Below are 25,645 nucleotides of genomic sequence, written 5' to 3'. Positions count from 1 at the left end.
AAATAATTTTTAATTTGAATATAAAAAACTTCTTCGAGATCACTTTGATTTGTCATTCAGATGATCTATGGAACATGAAATTAATTAATTAAGTACATAATCCCTCCCCCTTGTGGGGGAAATTTTGCTTCAACTCTGAAAAAAGATTCATTCCTACCTATCACCTATTCTAATAAACAGTTTGGAACAGTTTTTATTCTCTCTACCAATTGATACTTTCTACTAGTTCATGAGTTTGAATTATTCTGCTACTCGTTTCTTGAATATTTACTGCCGACTAAATCTGTACTGTGTATTGCAGTATTTTTTAGGAAATTTTTGTCAAGAAGAACTGATATTTTCCTAACAGAAAACTACTGAAGCAGAAGGCAAATGACATTTATTTATGTACAAAAATTAGTTATTATCTAAGTCATACCCAGAAGATTGTAATTGAGATGTAATTGATAACTGTATGATCTAAAATATCTGTGAGTGTTATTTTGTGGGAAAAATGGACCAACTTTGCACCATTGACAACGTGGGTCAAAGTAGTTCCAAAGGATTTTCATTACTTGTTCTAGACCTGATTCAGCTTGGGATGAATCTTATTATGCTGAAATTGAGCAATGCTAAACGATTAATGCTGTTATAATATGGTATGTGTGTAAACAGAAGCTAGGACCTCCCTGCAGTTTACACCATAGAAAACCTGATATAAAGATGGAAATCGGTTAGAAACGGAACACGTGCTTGAGATGTCACAAAGCTCTTCTAATCCAATGCAGGTACTAGTGAATGACCTAAGCAGAGGATATCCAGACAGTGCTTGATTCTTTAATGATGAAGGCCTGTTAAAGAACAAATTCTTCATGAAAGTTCAGACAAAGATTGGCAACCACACAAAAGAATTCAAATGGAAGCTCAGCAACATCTACTGATAATGCAGAGAGCCTCTCAAAAGTGCAAAACTGAAATCAATTAGCTAGCAATTGCCCTATTTCTGGTTATGCAATGCGAAAATAAACATTACCCTGGTGTTATTGCAAGTTTTATCGAAGCTGGTGCGATCATGAATATCTTGATGTCATGGCTCGGCAACTGGAAATAGCCTGTAAACAAAGATGTACTTTTTCATAAATTGGGTGGTATAGTTATGACTCTATCAAAATGCTTAAGCGAAAGAGCCATTTTCTCAGTGCCAGAGTTGGTCGATGGTGATGAATTTTGCAAAATATTTTCCTGTATTTCTCTGGTATAGATGCTGACATTTTGTCAGACCAACATAACTTATGAAGCTTTTTCCTTTTCTTTGATAACAAAAATACCTAAATTTTGTTCACGTTTGTTACTTTTTTTACGTCTTAAATTTAAAAAAAGTGACGCTACCCTGAATTTTTATTGCTTTTGTCCTTTTAATACCAAAAATTACATTAATGTTGGTTTACTATATAAGGTAAGACAATAAATTTTAAAGAGGGTAACATTGCCCAAACTACTGTCCTGTATCAAAATAGTGTTTATATTAAGTGGATCAAAGTAACTCACACCAGGGTTTGCTTTGCTCCAATTTTTAGAACTCTATAAAATGAGAAAAATAAATCTTTGGTATCTTTGTGTGGTACTCTAAAGGTTTCCACGTCAATCAACAATAGACTAACCTCATTTTCAGAGTCCTTTTACGAAACTGTTATGAATTACATGATTTTGTTTGAAAATTTGTCCAAAATTGAAGCAAAGTAAATGCGAATACCAAATTTCAGTAGTAAAGACTGAAAGATTGCAAGAAAAACTATAGACTTAAAACTTGACTTTGAGAGGTATTCATAAGATTTATTTTTTAAGAAATCGAAGATTATTTCAGCAAGCTAGGCTAGTTGTATTTTATTTTTTTCCCCTAGGACTCATGGATGTGGAAGTCAGAGATGCTAGCATTAAGTCGATAAGTGGAGACGACTGATACCCGTAAACTTTGTGGTCATGTGATCCTTGTACATGTGGTTGCGTCATGAGTGTCATGTAGATGGAAAAGGTGATATTGGCAGATAGTAAACAAAGTTAAGTGAATAGTGAAGAAACGGATTGCGACGTCTATCCATATAGTTTTCGATATGGAAGAATACAATGGAAATGGAACTGTGAGTGTTACGTACTGTCATCTCTCCTGAAATAAATTTATTGCGTTCTACGGTGATGGCGTTACTTGTGCAGAAGTATTATATTCTTCTGACATTTTTAGGATCTCTACAGCCACCACGGAGTGCTGTTGAAGATTCATGGAAGTCATGGAAAAGATGATGACGGCCATAGTTTGGGCACCTTGAGTATTGTGGAATTTGTAAGTGTTACAGCTGGGGTGTAATAGTTAATGCACGAAGTTGACAAGGCTACTACAAAGTTACATGGTTGGCACATTGCACTGTTAGTCCATAGGCTAGTGATATGTTCACCAGAGGTCACAGGTCGTTTGTACACAGCAACTTATGTCTTCTAATTAGTCAACGCTGTTGTGGTTTCTTAGTAATGGAGTCGTTTAGTTACAAAGAAAACAAATTGACCAACATGAGTCAGAAACATTGTTATTATGGAGACTTAAAATATTTCGTTGACATGTCGTCATACTTTTTGCCGACTGGTACACCGTATATTTCCATTGTTCATAAAACTTGTGACAGCTTGCGGTGAAGGCCAAGCAGATACCATTTTGACTAGGGAAAATACAGTTTCTGTGCTGTGGTGTTAGATATTCAAAGCTGTGCATTCCACTTCCTGAATACAATGACTGAAAGAATGTTAATGACACTGCCAGCACATCCTTTCTCTTCTTTAATTGTTGGTACACATCCTAACCCACAAAAACAACAGTTAAAACCTGGGCATCATTACCACATTATTTACATGGTCACTAATGCAGTGCTTACTGGAGTCATTCTGAATCGCCATTTTCCTTTCATTGAAAATATGGGTAGGTGTATCATTAATTTGTATCGCTTTTAGCACAGATAAATAGAACTTTAAAGATGGGTTTGTATTCAAAATGAAACAATCCCCTCTCACTAAAAGTGAAAGTTGAAACCTGTGAACTGCCATTAAATTCTCCCCATACAAAGTTGCACTAGGTAGTATGACACTAGCTGTTCTGAAGACCAAGACAGCCTGTTTATTGAGGCAATTGATCCCAAAATTATTTGTATTAGTTTGTCTTTAAAGCTTATCAGTATCTTCATTTGTTTGATAAGTTAAAGTTTCTTAAGTTACATAGGTGTTTATGTAGGCTTCTAAAATTGTTGAAAGGTGATTATTCAGTTTTAATACATGATATGTCATTAGTTAATAGACTGTATTAGATTATATAAAGCTGTGAGGAGACATCTGCAGTTATGATAAGCTATTGAGACCCATACAATAAGCCACTTCCTTGCAAGCTGCTAATTAGGTAAACTTCTAATGATTTGGATAGTTTTTGGAAATCTTGGTTACTTTGGTTAAACCTGTAGAGCATAACCATGTTCTTTCTCGCATGTTGATCAGTTGACTACTCAGAAACAAACTCTTCAAAACAGCAGCCTTCAAAAACAGATTACAGGTATTCATATATAAAGTCATAGCTTTTATCTGTTTGCAGCATGTGGGGACATTGTTTACAATCATGTAGCTCTAAATTGTGATATCATTTGATTATAATTACTACTACTACTACTATTTGTTTCTGGGAAATCCCATAAGACATGGGATATTGTATTCTCCTTCTGCCCCCCCCCCCCCTTCCCAAATGGTCTTAACCGCTTTCCCTCACACCACAACCAGGTTGTTTTAGTATCAAATGCATTGGCTTCGCCAACTCACAACTGAACTCTTCCCTTCCAATCTAACTTATACTTTGGGTTAAGCTAAAGATCAGTGTATCACCACGATCAGTGTATAGATATTAAATTTGTTGACTTTGCCAGCTAATGACAAAACTGTGAACATATTCACCAATAGGTGAGGTGATAGCAGCTATTATTGTCACTGGCCAAAGCCAATAATTTGCATTTTACCTGAAACATCTTTGAAATATGACAGATTTTATCACTTTTCAAATAGAGTATGCAAGGATATTTGCAAAGCCATATTTAGTCCTTTCTTTGCAAGCAGTGCTCCCACTAATGTGTAGTTAGTGATGCATCAGACCCCGCTATCTGAGAGAATTGTGTACCTTAGCAAAGTGTTTCAAATGTTACATAATGATTTACAATAGTATGTCATCTCCATTAAATACTCTGGTCATATATTATTTTGCAATCCCCTTCTCTTCACCCAACCTTAACAGCCATAATTTGGTGATTGCGCCTGACCATTGAAGGGCTGAAAGAATGAGCAGAAGAAGAATGATGTAAATTTCTGGATCTACATACTATGTACTCCATAAACTACTGTGTGGTGGATGGCAGAGGTACCTGGGGGTGAATTTTTGACAAATGTGGGTATGAGACCAGTAATATGTAAGAGCAAATTTCATAAAATCAAAGATCTGCCACAGCAGATGAGCACAAGGCACTGACAAGTCCTTTCTGATGGATTTTTATAAAGAATATTTATAAGGTGCTTAGTATGCTGTGTCAGCATTATTTGTGTATTAGTGTCTGAAGGAGTTATTTCAATGGTGTTTCTTGATTTTATTATATGTATATTGTGTCAAATTGGAGGGATACACTCAAATTGTCAACTGTTTTCTCTGGTCACGATTTCGGATTTCTCCTTGCCCAGCAACTAACAAATTAGTGCACAGAAGTGTGCACACTCTTAACTTACTGGAAGGAGTGAGAAGCCATCACTGTATCCCATTACAGCAGTGTAGCAACTGAACCCACCAGGAAAAAGTAATTCCGAATATCCAAAATGCTTTGTAGCAGATAAAAAGAAAAGGTTAACATGCTACTTGGTAGTAGGAATTCAAAATGTCATGTGCAATCCCACAACATTCTATCAAATCACTGCCGAGTAATGGGATTGTATGTCTCTGGGAAACAGTGGTTGGAAGTAGCAGAAAACAAGCTGCAGGTAGTCAGCAGAACAATTTCGTCTGATAAGTGTCTCACCAATAGTGCTCTTTTATACACAAGTCCGTCAGTGTGATGATCAAAATGGTATATGAAAGAAATGGTGTATCACTTTAAATACTATATATATTTAACTGGGTGTCTTTTATTTACTGACTAAAACATTCTCTACTTATCTGGGGATTTACTCTTGTCTCTGTTTTAGAAGAGGATGGTTAAATGTAGAGTATATTTTGAATTTTTTGAGGTATCTGACTTCTTAAAACATTAAGAGATAAGTTCCTTGTTTGTTTTAGTAATAAGCCAGCCACATCTAGGTTAAAGAGGTTTATACTTCTGAAGCTCCTGTTGTTAATTAGTTTTGTACAGGCAGTTTTGGTTTCATTTTACAGAGACGATGTGTGTGTCAACAAATAGGTAGTCTAGTGATAGTTATTTACTATACCAGTATATAAGCAAGTGAAGTATTATGCGATGTAGTCTCGCTTTACTATACCAGTATATAAGCAAGTAAAGTCTTAAGCAATGTAGTCTTGCTTGTCCACATGCCTAGAGTATCCTAGCAGTTTGGTGCTCTTGTTGGATAACCAGCAACCATCCATTTTAGTAACAATCGGATGAATATTGTAAGCATTCTGCAGTTAAGAGAGGTTGCTGGATGCCCAAAACACTAAGATTTTCTTGTTTTAATAGAATGCTGATTATTCTAGTCTGTCAGCAGTCACACATTTCTGTAATTTTTTCAACTTTGTACTAGTTTTACCTGTTTATAAAGTTGAAAGAAGAGTACTGTTCTATATAGTGGTGTGTGTTGGTGGGGCTTTGGGAGGGTTGGCTCTTCCTGCATTTCTGTCCTATAAATACACTGGCTTGCCATTGGAGATGTAATAGGCATACAGCTGTTTCTCATTTTTCCAAATGTGTCTAATTTTCCTATAGGCAGCATTTGTCTTTTCCTTAGTTGTGTGTGCATCTGTATAGTAGCGTTTCCCTCTAGCCATTTCTTGTTAGCTGTTTTGCAGTCTCGGTCAATCTCATTTCTTGGACATCTCCATTCCTTTTCAATGAAATTCAGTATCTTATGAGAGATACAAGAATTTCTATTAGGCCTTATCTTTTTTACCTGTATGGTCCACTGCAGCCTTCACTGTTTCATCTCTCAAAGTTACCTGTGGTATCATCTCTTTATCTTGCAACCTTTTGCAAATTCTTTGCTTTTAATCTGCAGTTCATAACCAATAAATCATGGTCAGTGTTTGCATCTGCCCATGGAAGTGTCTTCCAGTTTAAAATCTAGGTGTGAAATCTGTCTTGCCATTATACAATCAACCTGTGACCTTAGTGTCTCCAGGTCTCTTCCATTTAAAGAATCTTCTTTCATGATTCTTAAATCAAGTGTTAGTGATGATCAAATTATGCCCTGAGTAAAGTTCTCCCTGGTTAATTTCTTTTACCCAGTCCATATTCCCATACTATTTTTCCTTCTATTCCTCTTGTTAATATTGAATTCCAGTCCCCCTTCACAAACTTTGGTCTCCCTTAACCACCAGTATAATTTCATTTATCACGTCATAGGTACATTATTTCAATGTCATCTGTGGAACTACTTGACTTGTAAACTTGTAGTGTTACAGTGTGTGTTGGTTTCATGTCTGTCTTAAAAGGAGATGTCCCCAGCTGTGCAGTTGACTGTTTGCAACCACCTATAGGGTGGTGTAGGTTAAGAACCCAGGTATCACTCCCTAAAGATGTTCACCCTGGTGGGCCCTTGTTTATGAGTAACAGCTGAAAAACAATTTATCATGATCCTCTAGAATATTAAATTAATGCCATATGCTCGACTGCCGTTGTAGCATAATGGATAGCTTGGAAGACTAGGAAACTGAAGTGGCGGCTGGAATTTTGTCACATTCATTAATGATTCTTTTTTTAAAAAAATTTCTAGTTTCTTCAGTATTTGCTTCAAATGTAAATCTTTCAATTTTCTAATCCTTGTATTCTTTATTTGCTCTCGTATTGTCTTCCTGCCATTCTTTTTTAATTTGGAATCTTTGTCCATAGGGTTTTAATTCTTTTTTATTTATGTATTGTAATATTTAGTCATTTAAAAATACTGATCAAGCAACAGAAAAGTGAAATAGTTATTAGTATTCATATTGACAGTGCTACAGTCACAAATATTTTCCATTGTGAGAGGTACAGTTTTTTGGGTGGTAATTGTCATACAAACATTTGAAACATAAATTTTTCTTGCACAATGGACAAACTATAAAAGCTATCTTTCTGCATTTGCATAGTTTCTTCATCAAATTCAATGGGAAGCACACCTCATTCATGTTATGAAATAATGTCTTTTCACTGCATCTTCGATCCATACCAGGCATACCTTATGTTTCGAAAGACTGGTGGACAAAGAATCCGATGAAGAGTGGAATGTATTTTGATTACGTCTTCACATGTAGCAATTTCAGATTTATCTTGAAGTAATTCAGGTGTGCTCTGGCATCTTTTAATAATATTTTTCACCTGACAATAAAAATATATGTCACATGGCTGACGCAAGAGTACAGTTTTGAGGAGGGATTTTGACAGTGCATGTAGCATTTCCAACACTGTTCACCAATATTTTGTTGTATAAAGTGTTGACCATCTTACCACTCCTTGAATAAACTAGTTACAAAGTCATTGTCTTTAATGTATGGTTTCATTATAGGTTGCACGTATTGTCTGTACAGCTTTCGTTAATTTTCCTGATTTTGAGCAGGTGACGGCCACGTTTCAGTATTCTGACTCCAAATTTTCAATTTCTTTAGCAGCTTTAGGTCTAAGTTTATTTCTGGCCTCCAGCATATGTAAGAACACTTGTGCCAGCAATCCCCTTGTGAATGTCAATGTATATTGCGGTATATATGAATGTGTAGCTTTCGCCAAATCTCTCTTGCATTACACTGTTTTTGATCCCAGAAATTCCAGTGGTAGATGTTACGTTGATTTGTAATTGCAACCCATTTGATTGGTATTATTAAGAATGTTTGGATTGTAATTGCCTCTTATCAGTACTATTTGCTGCAGACTCGCAAAGCAAATGTGAGAGGAAAATGAAAAAAAATAAACAAAAAAGAATTGATTTGTGATTGGTAACTGCAAGTCCACCAATGATTTTGAGCCCAAGGGAGAAATGAGAACAAATAAGAAAGTTAATACAATGGTTACAATAACTTGCTAAAGGCTTAGAAAATTTAAAATTATTACATTTGAAGCAAATAACTGAAGAAAAATAAAAATTAGGAAAAATTTCTTAAAAAAATATTAGGAATGTTAAAAAAATCGAACCTACCACCTTCTTTATCCAGTCATTTACACTATCCATTATGCTACAACAGCAGTCAAAAATTAGGTGTTAATTTAATGTTCTAGAGGAGGAGGTTAAATTGTTTTGTGGCTTTTACTCTTAAACAAGCCGCCCCCCCCCCATCTGAAGTATACTGTTTAGAATTAAAATGCAGAGAGCTGGCAATACACAATTTTTTGAGTATAAATGTGGTGGATGATTGCACTGGTACTCTCTTAACAATTTTTTATCCTTTTTTGTGTCAGGAAAATTTTTCTGTGAGCAGCCCGCAAAAATGGGGGGGGGGGGGGTTGTGTTGGCTACACTGGGGTCCTGGACAACAGTTGCTGATTTTTCCTATAGAAATTCACAGTTCTGAGATATTTCAGTTTGTTCCATTGTGCCTTACCACATAAATTCAAGCAGTGGCTGCCACTTCTAATACAAAAGAGAAAGTCTTGTTGAAAGATTCATTTTCAAAAACTCTGTAGGAACTTGCATACTTCATTTGCAGTAATATCCCCTTAGTATATTTCTAAGACTGCTTCCCGTAATCTGTAAAAACAATATGAAAAAAGGGAATTAACAAGAGTGTTCTGTTGGAAATCATTAAATTACTTAATTTTGAAGTATCATAGAAACTGTTACCAGTAACGAAGAGAGTCCATTTATTATCAAGCAGTGATGAGACTGTAACCCATAATAAGGGGAATAATTTTTCTTTTTTTTTCCACTGAATAATTTTCATAAAAGGGCTTGAGAGATAATGTGTAGCAAAGAAAACACACTAATTCAGAAACAGTGTTTCTTTTTGTGTGTGCGCAGAAAGTAAGATGCTACTCAGAACACAAACTTCAGAAATGGATGTAGTTTAGCTTGATTTACATAAAACTGTTCTCTTTGTGGGTGCAGTGGATGCCATTTAGTCCCAAATTATAGGTGCAGATGTGCTAAATACATATGCAACAACTGAGAACTGTAGTCATATAGTTCACATATACAATACTTCTCGCTTGCATATTAAATTTATTTTGGTGTTCAAGAAGAGAATTCTTGATCTGCCTACTGCCCCCTGCACACTCACCCAATATAAGGTGACCCAATGATTAAGAAATTTGGCTTACAGAATTACTGGTTTCTGAACAGTATTGGGTTTTCCATGCTTCACGTAAATTGCTTCAACTACCCTTATCCAACTGAATTAGTGCATTGTGTATAGTGATGGAATATTGAATCATGACAGAGGCTTTCCCAGCTGGTGAACACAGCCTTGGGTAAAGTGAGTGAACGAGTAATCCAAAGGCTCAGCAGTAGATGGTTACTACACATCAAATATTAAGTTTGTTAATATTTTCATAAAACATTTTGTTCTATCTGTTTTGAGCTATGGATTTTCATTGTATTATTGTGACAATTATTATATCATTGAGAGATGATCCTTGGAAGGCTAAAGATAAAACAAGAAAATAAAAATAACACTTGTCCAATATACTACACAGAATTGAATCTAGATGATTTTTGAACATATTCATTTGTCAAGTAATGTGTTTAGAAAGCTTGCAGTTGGTCAGCACTGTGATGCAAACTATATCAGTATAGTATTACCTTCAATTACAGTTAAGCTTATTGTTAAAAGAGGTAGTCATTACAGTTGCAAAGATTACAGTAATGTAGAAAGTGTATATCCCCTTGTCATGTTTGTGTTTACTGTATTATGAGGATCATACTGAAATTAGTGTGCTAAGTTTGATAAAAATGACTAAATTTTCATAATCTACAGACTTTCCACTGTGATGACATATTGTGATGTCATTAACTTGTTAAGATTTTATTTTATTGTGTACTGTCATTAAATTCCTCATAAAAGGACAAAAGCTGCTTTGGAATTTCTTCTAAGACTGTCCTCACATTCACCATAGAAGTGCCTGTGCAATACACAACACGAAGAGTTAACAGGTTCACAAGAGATGATGGACATGCCATTGTGAATGAAATCACATCAAAACTTGCAGTAGGGTATGATGCAGTGTACATAATGATTGATTGATAGTGTAGGTTGTCTAAACATTTGTGTCCATGGGGCATTTATTGACCCAAGAGCACAAAGTTCAGGGAAGAACCATCGTGTTAAAATTTCTTTAGAGATTTCAAAATGGAGGAGGAAGTTTTTTTAGCAAATACTCCAACAGATGATAAAAACTAGTTCTCGTTACAAACCTGAAAGAAAACACCCGAGTATAGAATGGTACAATTTTGATTCTCAATCAAAATAGAAAGCAAGAACCATATGATCTGCTGGGAAACTAATCGGTGTTGTCTTCTGAGGTGCAGTGTATTGCGTTCTGTTTGATCTCCTGTATTCTGGACACACCATAAATGCCCTCCACTATGTCCAGGCATCTTGGAACCTCCATAATATATCATACCATAAGTGCCCTGGGAAGATAGTCATCTTGAACCATGGTAGTACATGATCTCCCACTGCTTGTGTCATTGTGAAGAAAATTAGCCTTCCATACCCTGCCTTTTTGTCCCAGTTTGTCATTATACCGTCTTTATGGTTCCGTGAGAAAACAGCTGTTAGTCCAATACTATGAGACGTTGGAAGACATCCAGAAGCAGTACATCTACAGAAAAGGAATTTTTTATGCATGGATAAGTGTGTGGAAAGTGTGCAAAGAAATGGAGATTGTTGAAAAGTAATAGAAAAGTTTGTAGATTATGGTGATGTACACACTTGCTCTAAGATAAAATAAAAATTATATCAACTGTTTGCTCATGACTCTCAATACAATCCTCATATTTCAGGGTGCAGCAGCGAAACTTGATTACTCAAAAGATCAATGAAACAAAACAAAAAAAAAAGTGCACCACTTATTTCTTCTTGTGTTTCTACTTATTTGGGAAATCAGAATTATACATTTAAAAAATATCTAGTAAATACTGTATATTGTCAGTACATCGATTTCATCAATTTCTTAAGTTAGCTCTTTTGAGCACATTGTTGGTTTTGTGGGCTATTGCTAGACAAATTTTGTCCTTCAGGTGTAAAAGATCCATAGACAACTGATGGTAATGATGATTGTATATAGCCTCATTTAAAAAAAAGAATAGCAAAAGGCTATATTGAGCAAGCGCTCTGATCTCAGAAAATAATCTATCAAGATCCAGTCTCCAGAGAACTTCCCTTTAAAACATGCATTGCATTTCTCATGTCTCCATCTTGCTGAAAAAATGCGTTCCCAAAATCAGTTTGTTAAAGACTGGGTAAGTAGTAGTTCTCAGATATGTTAACAAATTGCTAAGACTTCACAAAGCTCATCACAAAAAACACTAGCAAGTTCTGAGGCAACTTCTCAAGCAGCTCTTTCCATGTATTTTGCCGTGCAAAATAATTGTGTACACTGATTTCTTGCTCAACATCAAACTTTTGCCAATGGAAACTAACATTATCATGAATATAGACCTCATAATGATCAGAAAGTTGGTCAGATGTATGCTTACATACTGAGTGCCAATGAATTTAAAAAAAATTAGTGTCTAACTGCTTCGATGTTTTGTAGCTGAAGTAACTGCATTTTTCCTCTTTGCACATTCGCGGTTGACTTGAAGCTGTCCACCCATGAAAAAACTGATTTGCTGGCAGAAAGAAGGGGTTTGTGAGGAATATTGCAGTGTGCACAAAATGAATGCTACACAGTGACAATCAACTGGTATTTGAAAAAGTAGACCTCTGCAACAAACACCTGTGTTGCACATTTGGCAAAGGTGGTTTTGGTGCTAGGCAAGTGGTAAACGAAGTTACTAGTCCACTGCTTTGAATGAGACCATCCCCACTCTTGGCCTACAATATATCCCTTTACAGCACCCCATTCAAATCTGCAAGTTTCATTGCTGCACCCTGTAGTATTCATGCACTATACTACTTTCTAATACTGAGTATGAAACTTAGCCCACAGGAAAGGCTATTGAGTGGAAAACATCAGAGGTGTCTGTTGATTCCGAGACTCATGACCAAGATTGGTCTGTTGTACATACTGTCGGGAACCGTACTCGAACAGTGAGCTGTGAGTGTTACTTTTATTCTGGTTATGAAACTCTTATTTTTAAGTCTTGTTAGTATGATCTTACGTAACAGTGTAGTTTTTCGTTATTTGTTATAGCTTCAAGTGCTGATAGTCAGGCACAAAGCAGATGTCTTCGAATTCCTTTATCGGATGTCAAAAGTTTCAGAGTCACAAGAAATAAGCAACAGCTCACTGTAATGCAGAGAGATGGATCAGTACACAGTTCATTCTTCTTTCAGAATGGAAATGCAGATTGTTTTGTAGATGCGTTGAAAGGAAATTTAAAGACTGTGAGGTAAGATAACCTTTTTCTTTTATTTGTGAGAAAATAACAGTTGCTTTGTAGTTCTTTTCTTGTTGGCAACAGATTTGTGATTTCCATTTATGGTGAAAATCATGTATCACCATATGTTTTAATTATCTTCTTACTATAATGATTGAAGTTTAAAGTATTCTGCAAAGATATTTGTGGAATTGAATTATGAATATTTGTCGATCATGACAGATGCTTTGTAATTGATAAAATGCCTATAAAAGTAACCATAGGGATCAAAGAAGATTATATGAACACATTGTCATAGTCACCTTATTCCTAGACCCCATTTGCCGACGCCTATGTAATGCACTATTAGCTTTCACGTCACGAAGACATTATTCATGAATATGGGGATCAGAAATGTGCAAAACTTATAATTGTACAAGAATCTATGCAATACCTATACTACTGACAATATGCTCAAAGGCAATAAAAAATATTGAGACAGCAGAAGTTTGATATGTACAGTCAATTTGATCTTGTTTGTGTAGCGTGTACTGTTCATCCCTTTCTTGTGTATTTGATATTTTGCTTGCAAAGCTGCATATTTTTCCTTGTAACATTGCACAGCTTTGTAATCTGATGACTCAGATATGTAAATATCAGCAGTGGACATAAAAGAGACTGTGGAACTTTTTACATATCTAGAGAGCAGATCTCAGTGAAAATGTGATAGAAACTGCATTATATGTGAACTTCGGTCATAGAAGACCATACAGCAGCAATGACTCCCAACCATGGTCAGGCTAGTAAAGAGCATGCAATTGCCGAATAACTTCTGGAAAAGATAGAATCCCCACATTATTCACCGCATTACTCACTCAGCCCGAAGACTGTATAAGAGTAAGGTGCTGCATGCTTACACCATGAAAATGGTAAAAGAGTAACTGGTTATAAATATGGAATTATTCTGGGCAGATTAGCTGATAAATGCTTGAGACACTAAGATTGTTGAAGATGGAACCACCATTATCGAGACAAAGGATGTGCCCCCAAAGATCGTTTGGCAATGGAGAACCAAGAACATTTAGATCCCATTGAAGAGGTATGGGTATTCCATAAACTTCCCATGATTGAATTCTTGAAGTGGCACATGTTCACTGGTAAAAATGTATGCAAAGTGCATTGCCCTGAAACGGGACTCCGACAGGACAGAAATGTCTGTGTGTCCCTAAAATCTTTAATTGCCAGGCCAAGATATTTTTTTTTTTTTGCTCTTTTACAGACACAATTGAACAGAAGATAACTATTAAGAAATATGAAATAATTTTAGCTAATTCAATTCATTCAATGTAATATGTCTTATTCTCATTAGGGATTGCATGTTGCAAGGTACTACTCCCACTCTCATGACAAAAATAGTGGTTTGCTGATTTTAATGTTGAAGTAGCATGTCTGAAGGTCCCCATAATGGATTATATGAATGATATTGAGCAATTGTAATCTGTACTGGAAGACTGGTTAAGGGCTTGCTATATTTCTTTAGAACCTCTCGAGAAATTATATTATTTTCTTTGCAAAAAACATGTTAAAATGCCATGTAGTCATAAGGAATTCCAGTCTTGAATTCTGGCAGGTTTTTACAGTTTTGAATTTCAGACTCTGCCATGTAAGGTTAATATTCATATTGATTTGCCAGACTCCAGTCTTTCCTGCAGCTTCTGTTGATCATAAGTGTTACAATCTGTTAATTGCTGCTTTTTGCTTGAAGAATATATTTCTCACAGTAATGTCATGTTTTTCAGGTCCAAAAAGGATAAGAATCTGTACTTGATTCTGGACCAGCCAGAGAGCCAAGTTCTAGATCGATCCTTTGCCGAGCTGGATCTGTTCACAGAAAATACAACTTATGCAGTATGGAAGTTTGTCAAAAACCTTCACAATCACCCTTATGAGACAACAATGGAAGCATTCAGCAAGCTGACTGATGTTTTGTGTATGTAATTGAGAAATTCTGTATTATTCCTCTCAATTTCTATGAACACGTAATGACAAAAGGTAATTCCTTTTAAGGTTGGCAAAGCAGATATTTTTGTATCTGTAATTCAGTCTGGTTCCTGGTGAACATCGAGCGAGGTGGCGCAGTGGTTAGCACACTGGACTCGCGTTCGGGAGGACGAAGGTTCAACCCCGCGTCCGACCATCCTGATTTAGGTTTTCCGTGATTTCCCTAAATCGTTCCAGGCAGATGCCGGGATGGTTCCTTTGAAAGGACATGGCCGACTTCTTTCCCTAATCCGATGAAACCGATGACCTCGCTGTTTGGTCTCTTCCCCCAAACAACCCAACCCAACCCAACCCTCTTGGTGAACAGTTAAACATAATCACTCGTGTGTTGAAACACAAGTCACCAAAAAGTTTACAAAACAGTTGTACAACAAAGATCTACTCAAAATTGCTGTATGTTGCATAGATTACTGCACTCATTTAACAATTTTGTTGTTCTCCATTTAGTTCACAAGTGACTTATTAACAGATTAGTGAATACAGTTACCACAGAATAAATGACACATTGTTTATAAGTTATGTAGCATGTGAATTCTCGAGTACCAATAAGAACAATTTTTAATTAAAAAACTTGAATTTAGAGTGTGGGAACCACTCGTGGTCAAGGCAAAAATCACTCTCTTGACCAAATGGTATTACAGTCAACCAAAGTAGAACTTTTGATGGTAATGGGTGGAAATCACTGTATTCACATCCCAAGTAGCCCTAGTCATCATGAAGGCACAACAGTCAGTCCAGGGAATATTCAGATATAAGAGATGTGGTGCAGTGCTGTCTTCAGTCCATCAGCTAGCCGTGGAGAGGAACACATTAGCTATCAAATAGAAGTGAGAATGGGTCTGTGACCACGTGACCGTTTTCTCGTAAATCTACTGGCTGATTAGGCCCATGTGACCTGCCACCCTTTGGTGCACACAGCCATGCCACCAAACATAGATGAGTCAATAGTATGGAGTCATCCATGAATACACCCTGCGGGATTACAAGTACCAGACTAACATTTAAGTGCATGAATCTCAGGTGGTTGTTAATGATAACTCCACACACACACACACACACACACACACACACACACACACACACACACACACACACGAAACTTTTTTTTAAAGCCATTTGCACAGAAAGTTTAATGTTAACGACTATGTGAAATTGGAAAGGTTATTAAGGACTGTTAAATGTGAGGAAAGCTGGGGGTATTGATGTTGCTTTTGGTACAAACGTTCATTTAGTGAATAATATTTAGTAAACTGCAACACAGTTTAACATTTTCAAAAGTGTGTGTTAATGATATTGACAACCTTTTTTTTCCTTCCACGGGTTTGAAGCAGCACCTTAGATTTGTGGACAATATGTTGTTCAGTACATAATCAGTTTTCTTTTGTACTGTGATGCCTAAGTCAACAGCGAAGGCTGCTTGATTAGTGAAAACCAAAGCTAATCAACTTAGCCATCTTCCAATCTGGACCAAATGATATGCACTACTAGTAACACTTGAACTCATTTCTGAATGTTGATGATTTAAAATACTAGGATGAAAACCTGCTTTTGATTATCTCATGTTTGGAAATTATTTCCTGTGCTGGTCACTGATTTGCTCAATGAAAACGCAGCAGCCATACCTTGTCATACATTATTACTAGGGACAGGAATAAAGTTTCGTTTTTTCGTCATATTTAGCATTACTTTTTGCTAAATTGGTGTTACTTTTAGCCATGTTTTTCTAATTTTGTTACTTTTTTTTTTGCCAGAATCGGTGTTGGTTATTTTGCAAAACTCAGCCTTTCTTTCTTTTTTCCTTAAATTTTGGCGTTTTTCTTGTCAAATTCATCATTAACAACCCTCCACTAGACCTCGGGTGGCTGTGGTGGACCAGCAGCGTGCGCGCGGTGGAACCCTGTGATAGCGGCAATCCATCAGGAGCGCGCCCATCAACGTCCTCCACCACTGATGCAGACAGAATGCTTACACCGAGAACCAAACATGGCCGCCGGGGGTGACTGCTATCCCCACCACTGCGCGCATGCAACTGGTCCACCACGTCACCAGAGGTCTAGTGGAAGGGGATGACCGTGCATATAAATAGCCCGCTCTCCGCAAATCTCGACACTTTGCCAGAGAATGGGTAGTATGATACTTCCTGAAACGTTGCAGGACATCAATGCTACCACTTGGCTGGAGACCTGAGAAACCATCATCAACAGTTTGTGCCGGGAAAGCCTACAGTCACGTAGACGACACCTCTACAGGGAGGAAATAGTCTGCAGCTTCAAACGGCTGCAGAAAGAACGCACCAGGAAAGCGAAACTTCTCAGCACACTGGCTTTCCTACAATGCTGTCGAGACAAGAACATTTTACCAAGGTTTGCAGTGATTCGATATCCAGTAAAATCTAAGAAGACCGTCCGGATATTATGACAAGCAGGCATAGCCTTAGTAAGGGAGCGCATTCATTTCACTCAGAAGGAGCTTGACAGGAATGCGTGCATCCTCCTCACATGCCACCTACACCTGGCAAGGACATTACCAGCCTATCTGTGGGAATGGGCCGACTGCAGCACGTACTCCAACAGTGAGGTGCAAAAACGGGGCTCTAAATCTAAGCAACTCAGCAAATTCGGCAGACTAGCAGGGACTTAAGACGACAAGAAAGGAGATGAATGACAACAGAGCTGTGGTCAATTTGATTGGAAAACAACTGGATGCTGCCACAATCACAGTCCTCAAAATGGACTGAATTTCGCCCCCATTCCCAAAATGATCCCGAAATGAGACATTATCAGTGGTGTGGATGAAGCAGTACGAGGGCTTCCAAAGGAGGAAGTTAGACGGGGAACTTGCTGAATAATCAACAGATCTTGATTACCTAAAAGTAATGTATCTGCAGAAGAACAAGCAGCTCTCCGGCCCTTAGAGATGGTCCTGATAAGAGATGACCCTGATATAACGATCCTACCAGCGAACAAAGGGAACGCTGCAGTGCTATTAAGCACTGCCAAGTACTGACAGAAAATAAACCTGCTGCTACAAGAAGGATCCAACCCTGATGATTAGTAGAAAGAAGATAGCTCTGCTGACTTACCTGGGCCAGTGAAGAAGCGGCTGTACCCCAGAGCGCCAGCGATACCACACCTCTATGGACTCCCCAAGATCCATATGGAAGGGGTACCTCTGAGACCGATTGTGGACTTCATCAACTCTCACAGTTATGGACTTGCAAAATACGTGGGGACACTGCTCAAACCCCTTGTGGGACACTGCAGCACCATGTGAGAAACTCAGCCGAATTCGTAAAAATACTCAGGGACATGTGACTACAAAGGGAGGACCTACTTGTGAGCTTTGACGTGATGTCGCTTTTCATGAAAGTGCCCCTTAAAGATTCCTTGGCACTTTTAGCTCAGCACTTTGAACCACAAACAGTGAGCCTCTTTGAACATGCACCAACAACTACCTACTTTCAGTGCAACCGGGAATTCTTCTAGCAGATCGATGGTGTGGCCATGGGCTCCCCACTGGCTCCTGCGATTGCAAACCTCTATATGGAACATTTCGAGGAGGTGGCCCTTCAAACTGCCAGACATAAACCAAAGCACTTCTTCCGCTATGTTGACGACACTTTTGTCGTGTTGGGGCTTGGCAAACAGGCGCTAGACGAGTTTCTGGAACACCTCTACAGCATCTATTCGAACATCAAATTTTGCAATGGAAACCCTTGATACAGGGTGTATACAACCCAGGAAAACTGGGAGATCCAAGAAAAACCTGGGAATTTTTTCGTCCGGGAGAAAACCAGGAAAAATCCGGGAATTGTTTGGAATTCTGGGAAGTTTTCATTGTTTTAGTTTTCAGTTAAATTTTTATGATTTTGACTGGTAAGAACCAATACTCTAACAAAGGATATTACTGTATCCTGCTACTGCAGAATAATACTGTAGCAACAAAACATGGACGAGAGAAAAAAAAGAAAATAAAACTTAAGTTTCAAAGGAAATGCGCCATATACAACAACAAAACAGTGCTCATACAAGCGTCTGCCAACAGCAAAATGTGTCAAAAGCTGTAGGAAGACTATGCAATGCTTTGTAACAACAAATTGCCTCCGATAAGCGTGGCGTGACAACTGTTTAAATTAGATTCGTTTGAGCAGTTGCGGTCGGGTTCTTGTGCATGCGCAGTTGAGTCACGTATGAGCAATACCTTCTCCTGCTTCTGGTTACAGAAGTGTGGCTGGGCGCCACTACTTAATATTGCCCCGGTTCAGAAATTAGTAAATCTGGGGCTGATGCACAGAGTAGTCTGGCTTGTGGTGGGGAGGTGGTCGTCTCCATGTGACTTGTTTACATTTAGTGATTATGTTGTTTTCTCTTCCTTTATTGCTCTCACGTTAAATGATAACAAAAAGGATTTTTGTGGCCGGGAGCTATCAAATGAATTAAAATACGTTCGTGTTATTACGGAAGGCTAAAATATGTTATTAGTTTTAGATTTTATTTCCACCTTTCTGACACTCAAACATTAATCGCTTTACAGAACAATGAAGTTATTTTTGCCGGTTTGCTAAAGAGATTTGGCTTTTATTAATCTTTTCTGTTGAGGCAGTCAATTTATTTGAAACTAAGTGTTTAATTTCACACTATTGGCTAGTTTCAACTGTTCACTGCATTTCAAGTGCACGTATGGCATTATGCCATAATAAAGAACCAAACATGTGATAATACAGTACTGGTACTCCAAGAAAATTACATATGAATGTGCATTTTAAACCGAATTATGCGTCTTAGTATGGTTCACGAAATTCCGAAGCTCTTGAAGTATCCTCTGATGTCTTGTTTCTTTTATGACATACCGTATTTACTCGAATCTAAGCCGCACTTTTTTTCCGATTTTTGTAATCCAAAAAACCGCCTGCGGCTTAGAATCGAGTGCAAAGCAAGCGGAAGTTCTGAAAAATGTTGGTAGGTGCAGCTACAAATATTAACTTCTGCTGTCGAATATACAGGGTGTTTCAAAAATGACCGGTATATTTGAAACGGCAATAAAAACTAAACGAGCAGCGATAGAAATACACCGTTTGTTGCAATAAGCTTGGGACAACAGTACATTTTCAGGCGGACAAACTTTCGAAATTACAGTAGTTACAATTTTCAACAACAGATGGCGCCGCATGTGATGTGAAAGATATAGAAGACAATGCAGTCTGTGGGTGCGCCATTCTGTACGTCGTCTTTCTGCTGTAAGCGTGTGCTGTTCACAACGTGCAAGTGTGCTGTAGACAACATGGTTTATTCCTTAGAACAGAGGATTTTTCTGCTGTTGGAATTCCACCGCCTGGAACACAGTGTTGCTGCAACAAGACGAAGTTTTCAACGGAGGTTTAATGTAACCAAAGGACCGAACCCCCCTGCGGGTCCGGGGATTAGAATAGGCCCGCGGTATTCCTGCCTGTCGTAAGAGGCGACTAAAAGGAGTCCATCCCCCTCACGGGGGTAGTTCGCGCCTGCGTCCGGAGACGGACGGTTCCACGACCTATCATCGTGGTCCTTTTGGTTTTTTCACTTCTCGTTTCTTCCTTCCTTTTGTTGGTTCCTTTCTTTGCTCTTCTCCACCTCACTGTCTTCCTTACTCTTTCCCTTGCCTTCTCCTTGCCTTCTCATTGCCTTTTTCTCCTTGCCTTCTCATTGCCTTTTTCTCCTTGCCTTCTCATTGCCTTCTTCTCCTTGCCTTCTTATTGCCTTCTTCCCCTTGCTTTCTCATTGCCTTCTTCTCCTTGCCTTCTCTGGTCTCCGCCTCGGCGTTTGAGACAGTCTGTCCTCTTTCTCCCTCTCTCTCTTCTTTTTCCTCCTCTTCCTTCCTCCCTGTGCGTGCCTGAAGGCCGACCCACGCGTTCGCACGCGTAGCCGGTGACGGGGTAACGCGTAAGTCCCCGCCCTGGGTAGACATGTAAGGCACGCGCGTACCCCCTGGTAAAGGCCAGGCCCGGGGAGGGGTGATTGCCTGAGCTGATACCTTCTGACCATGCCGATTGGTCCCTCCGTCTGTTTCTCGGGAGGTGTGACCTGAGGTGTAAACATTCACCTAAGGCGGGAGTGCCCTCTGAGAGGGTCCCCACAAGGAAGGAGCGCGCCATCGGAGACGCTGGCAATCATGGGGGATTCCTCCGCAATGGATTCTACTCCATCTCTTTCGACTTCGACCCAAAAACGGAAACGTGACCAGCCAACAGTGACAAAAGTACTACCGCCTGCCCCACAGTTCCTCGTAGTTTCTCGAACTGAGGACGGAAAGGATTTTTCCTCTGTCAACCCTTTCGTTATTCAGAAGGGCGTAGATGCCATAGCCGGATCTGTCAAATCCTGTACCAGGTTGCGTAACGGCACCTTATTACTGGAAACTGAGAATGCCTTTCAGGCACAAAAACTGCTTCGGGCCACCCTCCTGTACACGTTCCCTGTCCGGGTGGAGGCCCACCGAACCTTGAATTCGTCTCGTGGTGTGGTCTATACTGGCTCCCTCGACGGATTGACTGACGAGGAGCTTCAATCATTCCTCGCTGAGCAGGGCGTGACGGCTGTCCATAGGGTCATGAAAAAGGTCAACAATGACCTTGTACCGACCCGGACAATTTTCTTGACCTTCGATAGTGTTAAGCTGCCATCGCGCATCAAGGCGGGCTACGAGGTTATTTCTGTTCGCCCCTATATCCCGACACCTACGCGCTGCTACCAGTGTCAGCGTTTCAATCACACTCGACAGTCTTGTTCCAATGCGGCTAAATGTGTCACCTGTGGCAGGGATGCCCATGAGGGTGACTGTCCACCTCCGTCTCCTCATTGTGTGAACTGTCAGGGTGACCATGCAGCATCCTCCCGCGACTGTCCTGTCTATAAGGAAGAACGCTGTATCCAGGAAATTCGGGTCAAAGAGAAAGTGTCCACCTCGGCTGCTCGCAAGCTATTGGCTAGTAGGAAGCCCACGCTGCTCCCAGCGGGGAAATACAGTACTGTCCTCGCCTCTCCTCGGACTACCCGGGAGGTAGCAACCCAGACATGCGATCTGACCTTCAGCACCACGGTCGTCCGTTCGGCCAGTGCTAAGATCGCGCGGTCGACGTCTCCTCTTCCTCCCATCACCCCACAGACACCAGCACCTTCTTCAGCTTCTGCTAAAACGAAGACACCGAAGTCAGATGCACGGGCCTTCAAGAAAGAACCATCCCGTGCAGACTTCCTCCGTACCTCGACCTCACAGCCTTCTACCGGTACTTCCACTACACGTCCTTCCAAAAAGGCGCATAGGAAGCACAGTTCTCCTTCCCCGCCACGGCGCATTTCTTCTCTTGCGCCACCCAGCGGCTGCCGCCCCAGGCCGTCATCCGTTTCGCCTGGCCGCACCGCTGGTCGCCGTACATCTGGCCGTTCACTGGCGGAGCAAGCTCCCCCTCCCGACCATCCTCCCGAGATGGCCGATGATCCTATAGGCCCAATGGACGATGACTGTCCGCCTACTGATAGCGGCGGCAGTGCTCGCTCGAAGCCAGGCCCTAAGCGGCCTTCGAGGTGACCACTTCTCTCATCTTTCTTTTCTTACGATGGCACTTATTCACTGGAATATTCGCAGCATTCGCTCCAACCGAGAGGACTTGAAGTTGCTGCTCTGCTTGCACCGTCCGCTTGTCGTAGCCCTCCAGGAAACGAAGCTACGCCCCTGCGATCAAATTGCCTTGGCACACTACACCTCTGTGCGTTTTGACCTACCCCCTGTGGTAGGTATCCCAGCTCATGGAGGGGTTATGTTGCTGGTCCGGGATGATATTTACTACGATCCCATCACGTTGCACACCGGCCTGCAGGCAGTTGCCATCCGCATTACTCTCCCCACTTTCACGTTTTCCTTTTGTACCAATTACACTCCATCGTCGTCTGCCGTTACCAGGGCAGACGTGATGCAACTTATTGCTCAGCTACCTGCACCATTTTTGTTAACTGGAGACTTCAATGCCCACCATCCCCTTTGGGGCTCTCCAGCATCCTGCCCGAGGGGCTCCTTGTTAGCAGACCTTTTCAACCAGCTCGATCTTGTCTGCCTCAATACTGGCGCCCCTACTTTTCTTTCGGACACATCTCACACCTATTCCCATTTAGACCTCTCTATATGTACTCCCCAACTCGCACGCCGGTTTGAGTGGTATGCACTTTCTGATACATATTCGAGCGACCACTTCCCGTGTGTTATCCATCTCCTGCAGCATACTCCCTCTCCGTGCTCCTCTCGTTGGACCATCTCCAAGGCAGACTGGGAGCTCTTCTCTTCCAGGGCTACCTTTCAGGATCAAACCTTCACAAGCTGCGATCGTCAGGTCGCACACCTCACGGAAGTCATTCTCGCTGCTGCTGAATATTCCATCCCTCACCCTCCTTCTTCTCCACGTCGCGTACCGGTCCCCTGGTGGACCGCAGCATGTAGAGACGCTTTACGTGCTCGTCGACGTGCTTTACGCACCTTTAAGCGCCACCCTACAGTGGCGAATTGTATTAATTATAAACGATTACGTGCTCAGTGTCGTCGTATTATTAAAGAAAGCAAGAAAGCCAGCTGGGCTGCTTTCACAAGCACCTTCAACAGTTCTACTCCTTCTTCTGTTGTCTGGGGTAGCCTGCGCCGGCTATCTGGCACTAAGGTCCACTCCCCAGTTTCTGGCTTGAAGGTCGCGAATGAAGTCCTTGTGGCCCCTGAGGCTGTCTCCAATGCCTTCGGCCGCTTTTTCGCCGAGGTTTCGAGCTCCGCTCATTACCACCCTGCCTTCCTCCCCCGCAAACAGGCAGAGGAGGCTAGGCCACCTGACTTCCGCTCCTCGAATTGTGAAAGTTATAATGCCCCATTCACCATGCGGGAACTCGAAACCGCACTTGGCCGATCACGGTCCTCCGCTCCAGGGCCTGATTCTATTCATATTCAGATGCTGAAGAACCTTTCTCCTGCGGGTAAAGGTTTTCTTCTTCGTACATACAATCGCATCTGGATTGAGGGACATGTTCCCTCATGCTGGCGCGAGTCTATTGTTGTCCCGATTCCTAAGTCGGGGAAGGACAAGCACTTGCCTTCCAGTTATCGACCTATCTCGCTTACCAGCTGTGTCTGTAAAGTGATGGAGCGAATGGTTAACTCTCGATTGGTTTGGCTGCTCGAGTCTCGACGCCTACTTACCAATGTACAATGTGGATTTCGTAGGCGCCGCTCTGCTGTTGACCATCTGGTTACCTTGTCGACCTTCATTATGAATAACTTCTTGCGGAAGCGCCCGACCGCGGCTGTGTTCTTTGATTTGGAGAAGGCTTACGACACCTGTTGGAGGGCGGGCATTCTCCGCACCATGCATACATGGGGCTTTCGCGGTCGCCTCCCTCTTTTTATTCATTCCTTTTTAATGGATCGACAGTTTCGGGTACGTGTGGGTTCTGTCCTGTCCGACACCTTTCGCCAGGAGAATGGGGTGCCACAGGGCTCAGTTTTGAGCGTCGCTCTCTTCGCCATCGCGATCAATCCAATAATGGATTGCCTCCCAGCTGATGTATCAGGCTCCCTTTTCGTGGACGATTTTACCATCTATTGCAGCGCGCAGTGTGCACGTGTCCTGGAGCGCTGTCTTCAGCGTTCTCTTGACCGTCTTTACTCCTGGAGTGTCGCCAATGGCTTCCGTTTTTCTGCCGAGAAGACGGTCTGTATTAACTTCTGGCGCTACAAAGAGTTTCTCCCACCGTCCTTACGACTCGGTCCCGTTGCTCTCCCAATCGTGGAGACAACCAAATTTTTAGGCCTTACATTTGACAGGAAACTTAGCTGGTCTCCACATGTGTCATATTTGGCCGCCCGTTGTACCCGTTCTTTAAATGTCCTCTGTGTTCTCAGTGGTCTGTCGTGGGGAGCGGATCGAACCGTTCTACTTCGTCTATATCGGTAGATCGTCCGCTCCAAGCTGGATTATGGGAGCTTCGTATACTCCTCTGCACGGCCATCCATCTTACGCCGCCTCAACTCCATACAACATCGGGGTTTACGACTTGCGATCGGAGCATTTTATACCAGTCCCGTAGAGAGTCTTCATGCTGACGCTGGCGAATTGCCACTCACCTACCGGCGCGATATACTGCTTTGTCGGTATGCCTGTCGGCTACTGTCAATGCCCGACCATCCGTCTTATCGTTCCTTTTTTGACGACTCTCTTGACCTTCAATACGGGTTGTATGTCTCTGCCTTGCTACCCCCTGGAGTTCGCTTTCGTCGCCTCCTTCAACACCTTCATTTTTCACTCCCTGCAACCTTTCGAGTGGGCGAGAGCCGCACGCCACCTTGGCTCCAAGCTCAGGTCCGCGTTCACCTCGACCTCAGCTCGCTCCCAAAAGAGGTCACCCCCGGTTCGGTCTACCACTCCCGTTTTTTGGAACTTCGTTCGAAGTTCAAAAACATGACTTTCATTTATACAGATGGCTCTAAGACCAATGACGGGGTCGGGTGTTCCTTTATTGTCGGGGCACAAAGTTTCCAATACCGGCTCCATGGCCATTGTTCGGTCTTCACAGCTGAGCTCTTTGCCCTCTACCAGGCTGTTCTTTACATCTGCCGCCACCGACATTCTGCTTATGTCATCTGCTCAGATTCCCTGAGCGCCATCCAGAGCCTCAGTGATCCGTACCCGGTTCACCCTTTCGTACACCGGATCCAACGCTCTCTTCAGCAGCTGGTGGACGTCGGTACGCCGGTTAGCTTTATGTGGGTTCCTGGCCATGTCGGTATCCCTGGGAACGAAGCTGCAGATGCCGCGGCCAAGGCTGCGGTCCTCCAGCCTCGGACAGCTTCTTGTTGTGTCCCTTCGTCCGATTTTAGCAGGGTCATTTGTCGGCGC

General features: G+C 41.1%; 1 protein-coding gene across 2 annotated transcripts in view; it reads left to right on the top strand.

Annotated features, from left to right (window-relative positions):
- Positions 1-1,953: 1,953 nt before the first annotated feature.
- The window catches only part of LOC126416191 (TBC1 domain family member 15), a 75,811-nt gene continuing 52,119 nt past the window's right edge, over positions 1,954-25,645 (top strand). The window contains exons 1-5 of one of the 2 annotated variants that reach the window (XM_050083775.1): positions 1,954-2,117; positions 2,219-2,317; positions 12,305-12,419; positions 12,516-12,714; positions 14,481-14,671. In XM_050083775.1, the coding sequence (XP_049939732.1) occupies positions 2,091-2,117; positions 2,219-2,317; positions 12,305-12,419; positions 12,516-12,714; positions 14,481-14,671 (631 nt within the window). In that variant the 5' untranslated portion in view covers positions 1,954-2,090. Of the gene's footprint in view, positions 2,118-2,218; positions 2,318-12,304; positions 12,420-12,495; positions 12,715-14,480; positions 14,672-25,645 lie in introns of those variants that run through there. The other variant, XM_050083776.1, reaches the window with a different exon arrangement.

The sequence above is a fragment of the Schistocerca serialis genome, chromosome 8 (assembly GCF_023864345.2).
Source record: "Schistocerca serialis cubense isolate TAMUIC-IGC-003099 chromosome 8, iqSchSeri2.2, whole genome shotgun sequence".
In the NCBI taxonomy this organism is placed as follows: domain Eukaryota; kingdom Metazoa; phylum Arthropoda; class Insecta; order Orthoptera; family Acrididae; genus Schistocerca; species Schistocerca serialis.
Note: the sequence above shows the minus strand (reverse complement) of the source record. Positions and strands in the feature narration are given on the sequence as shown.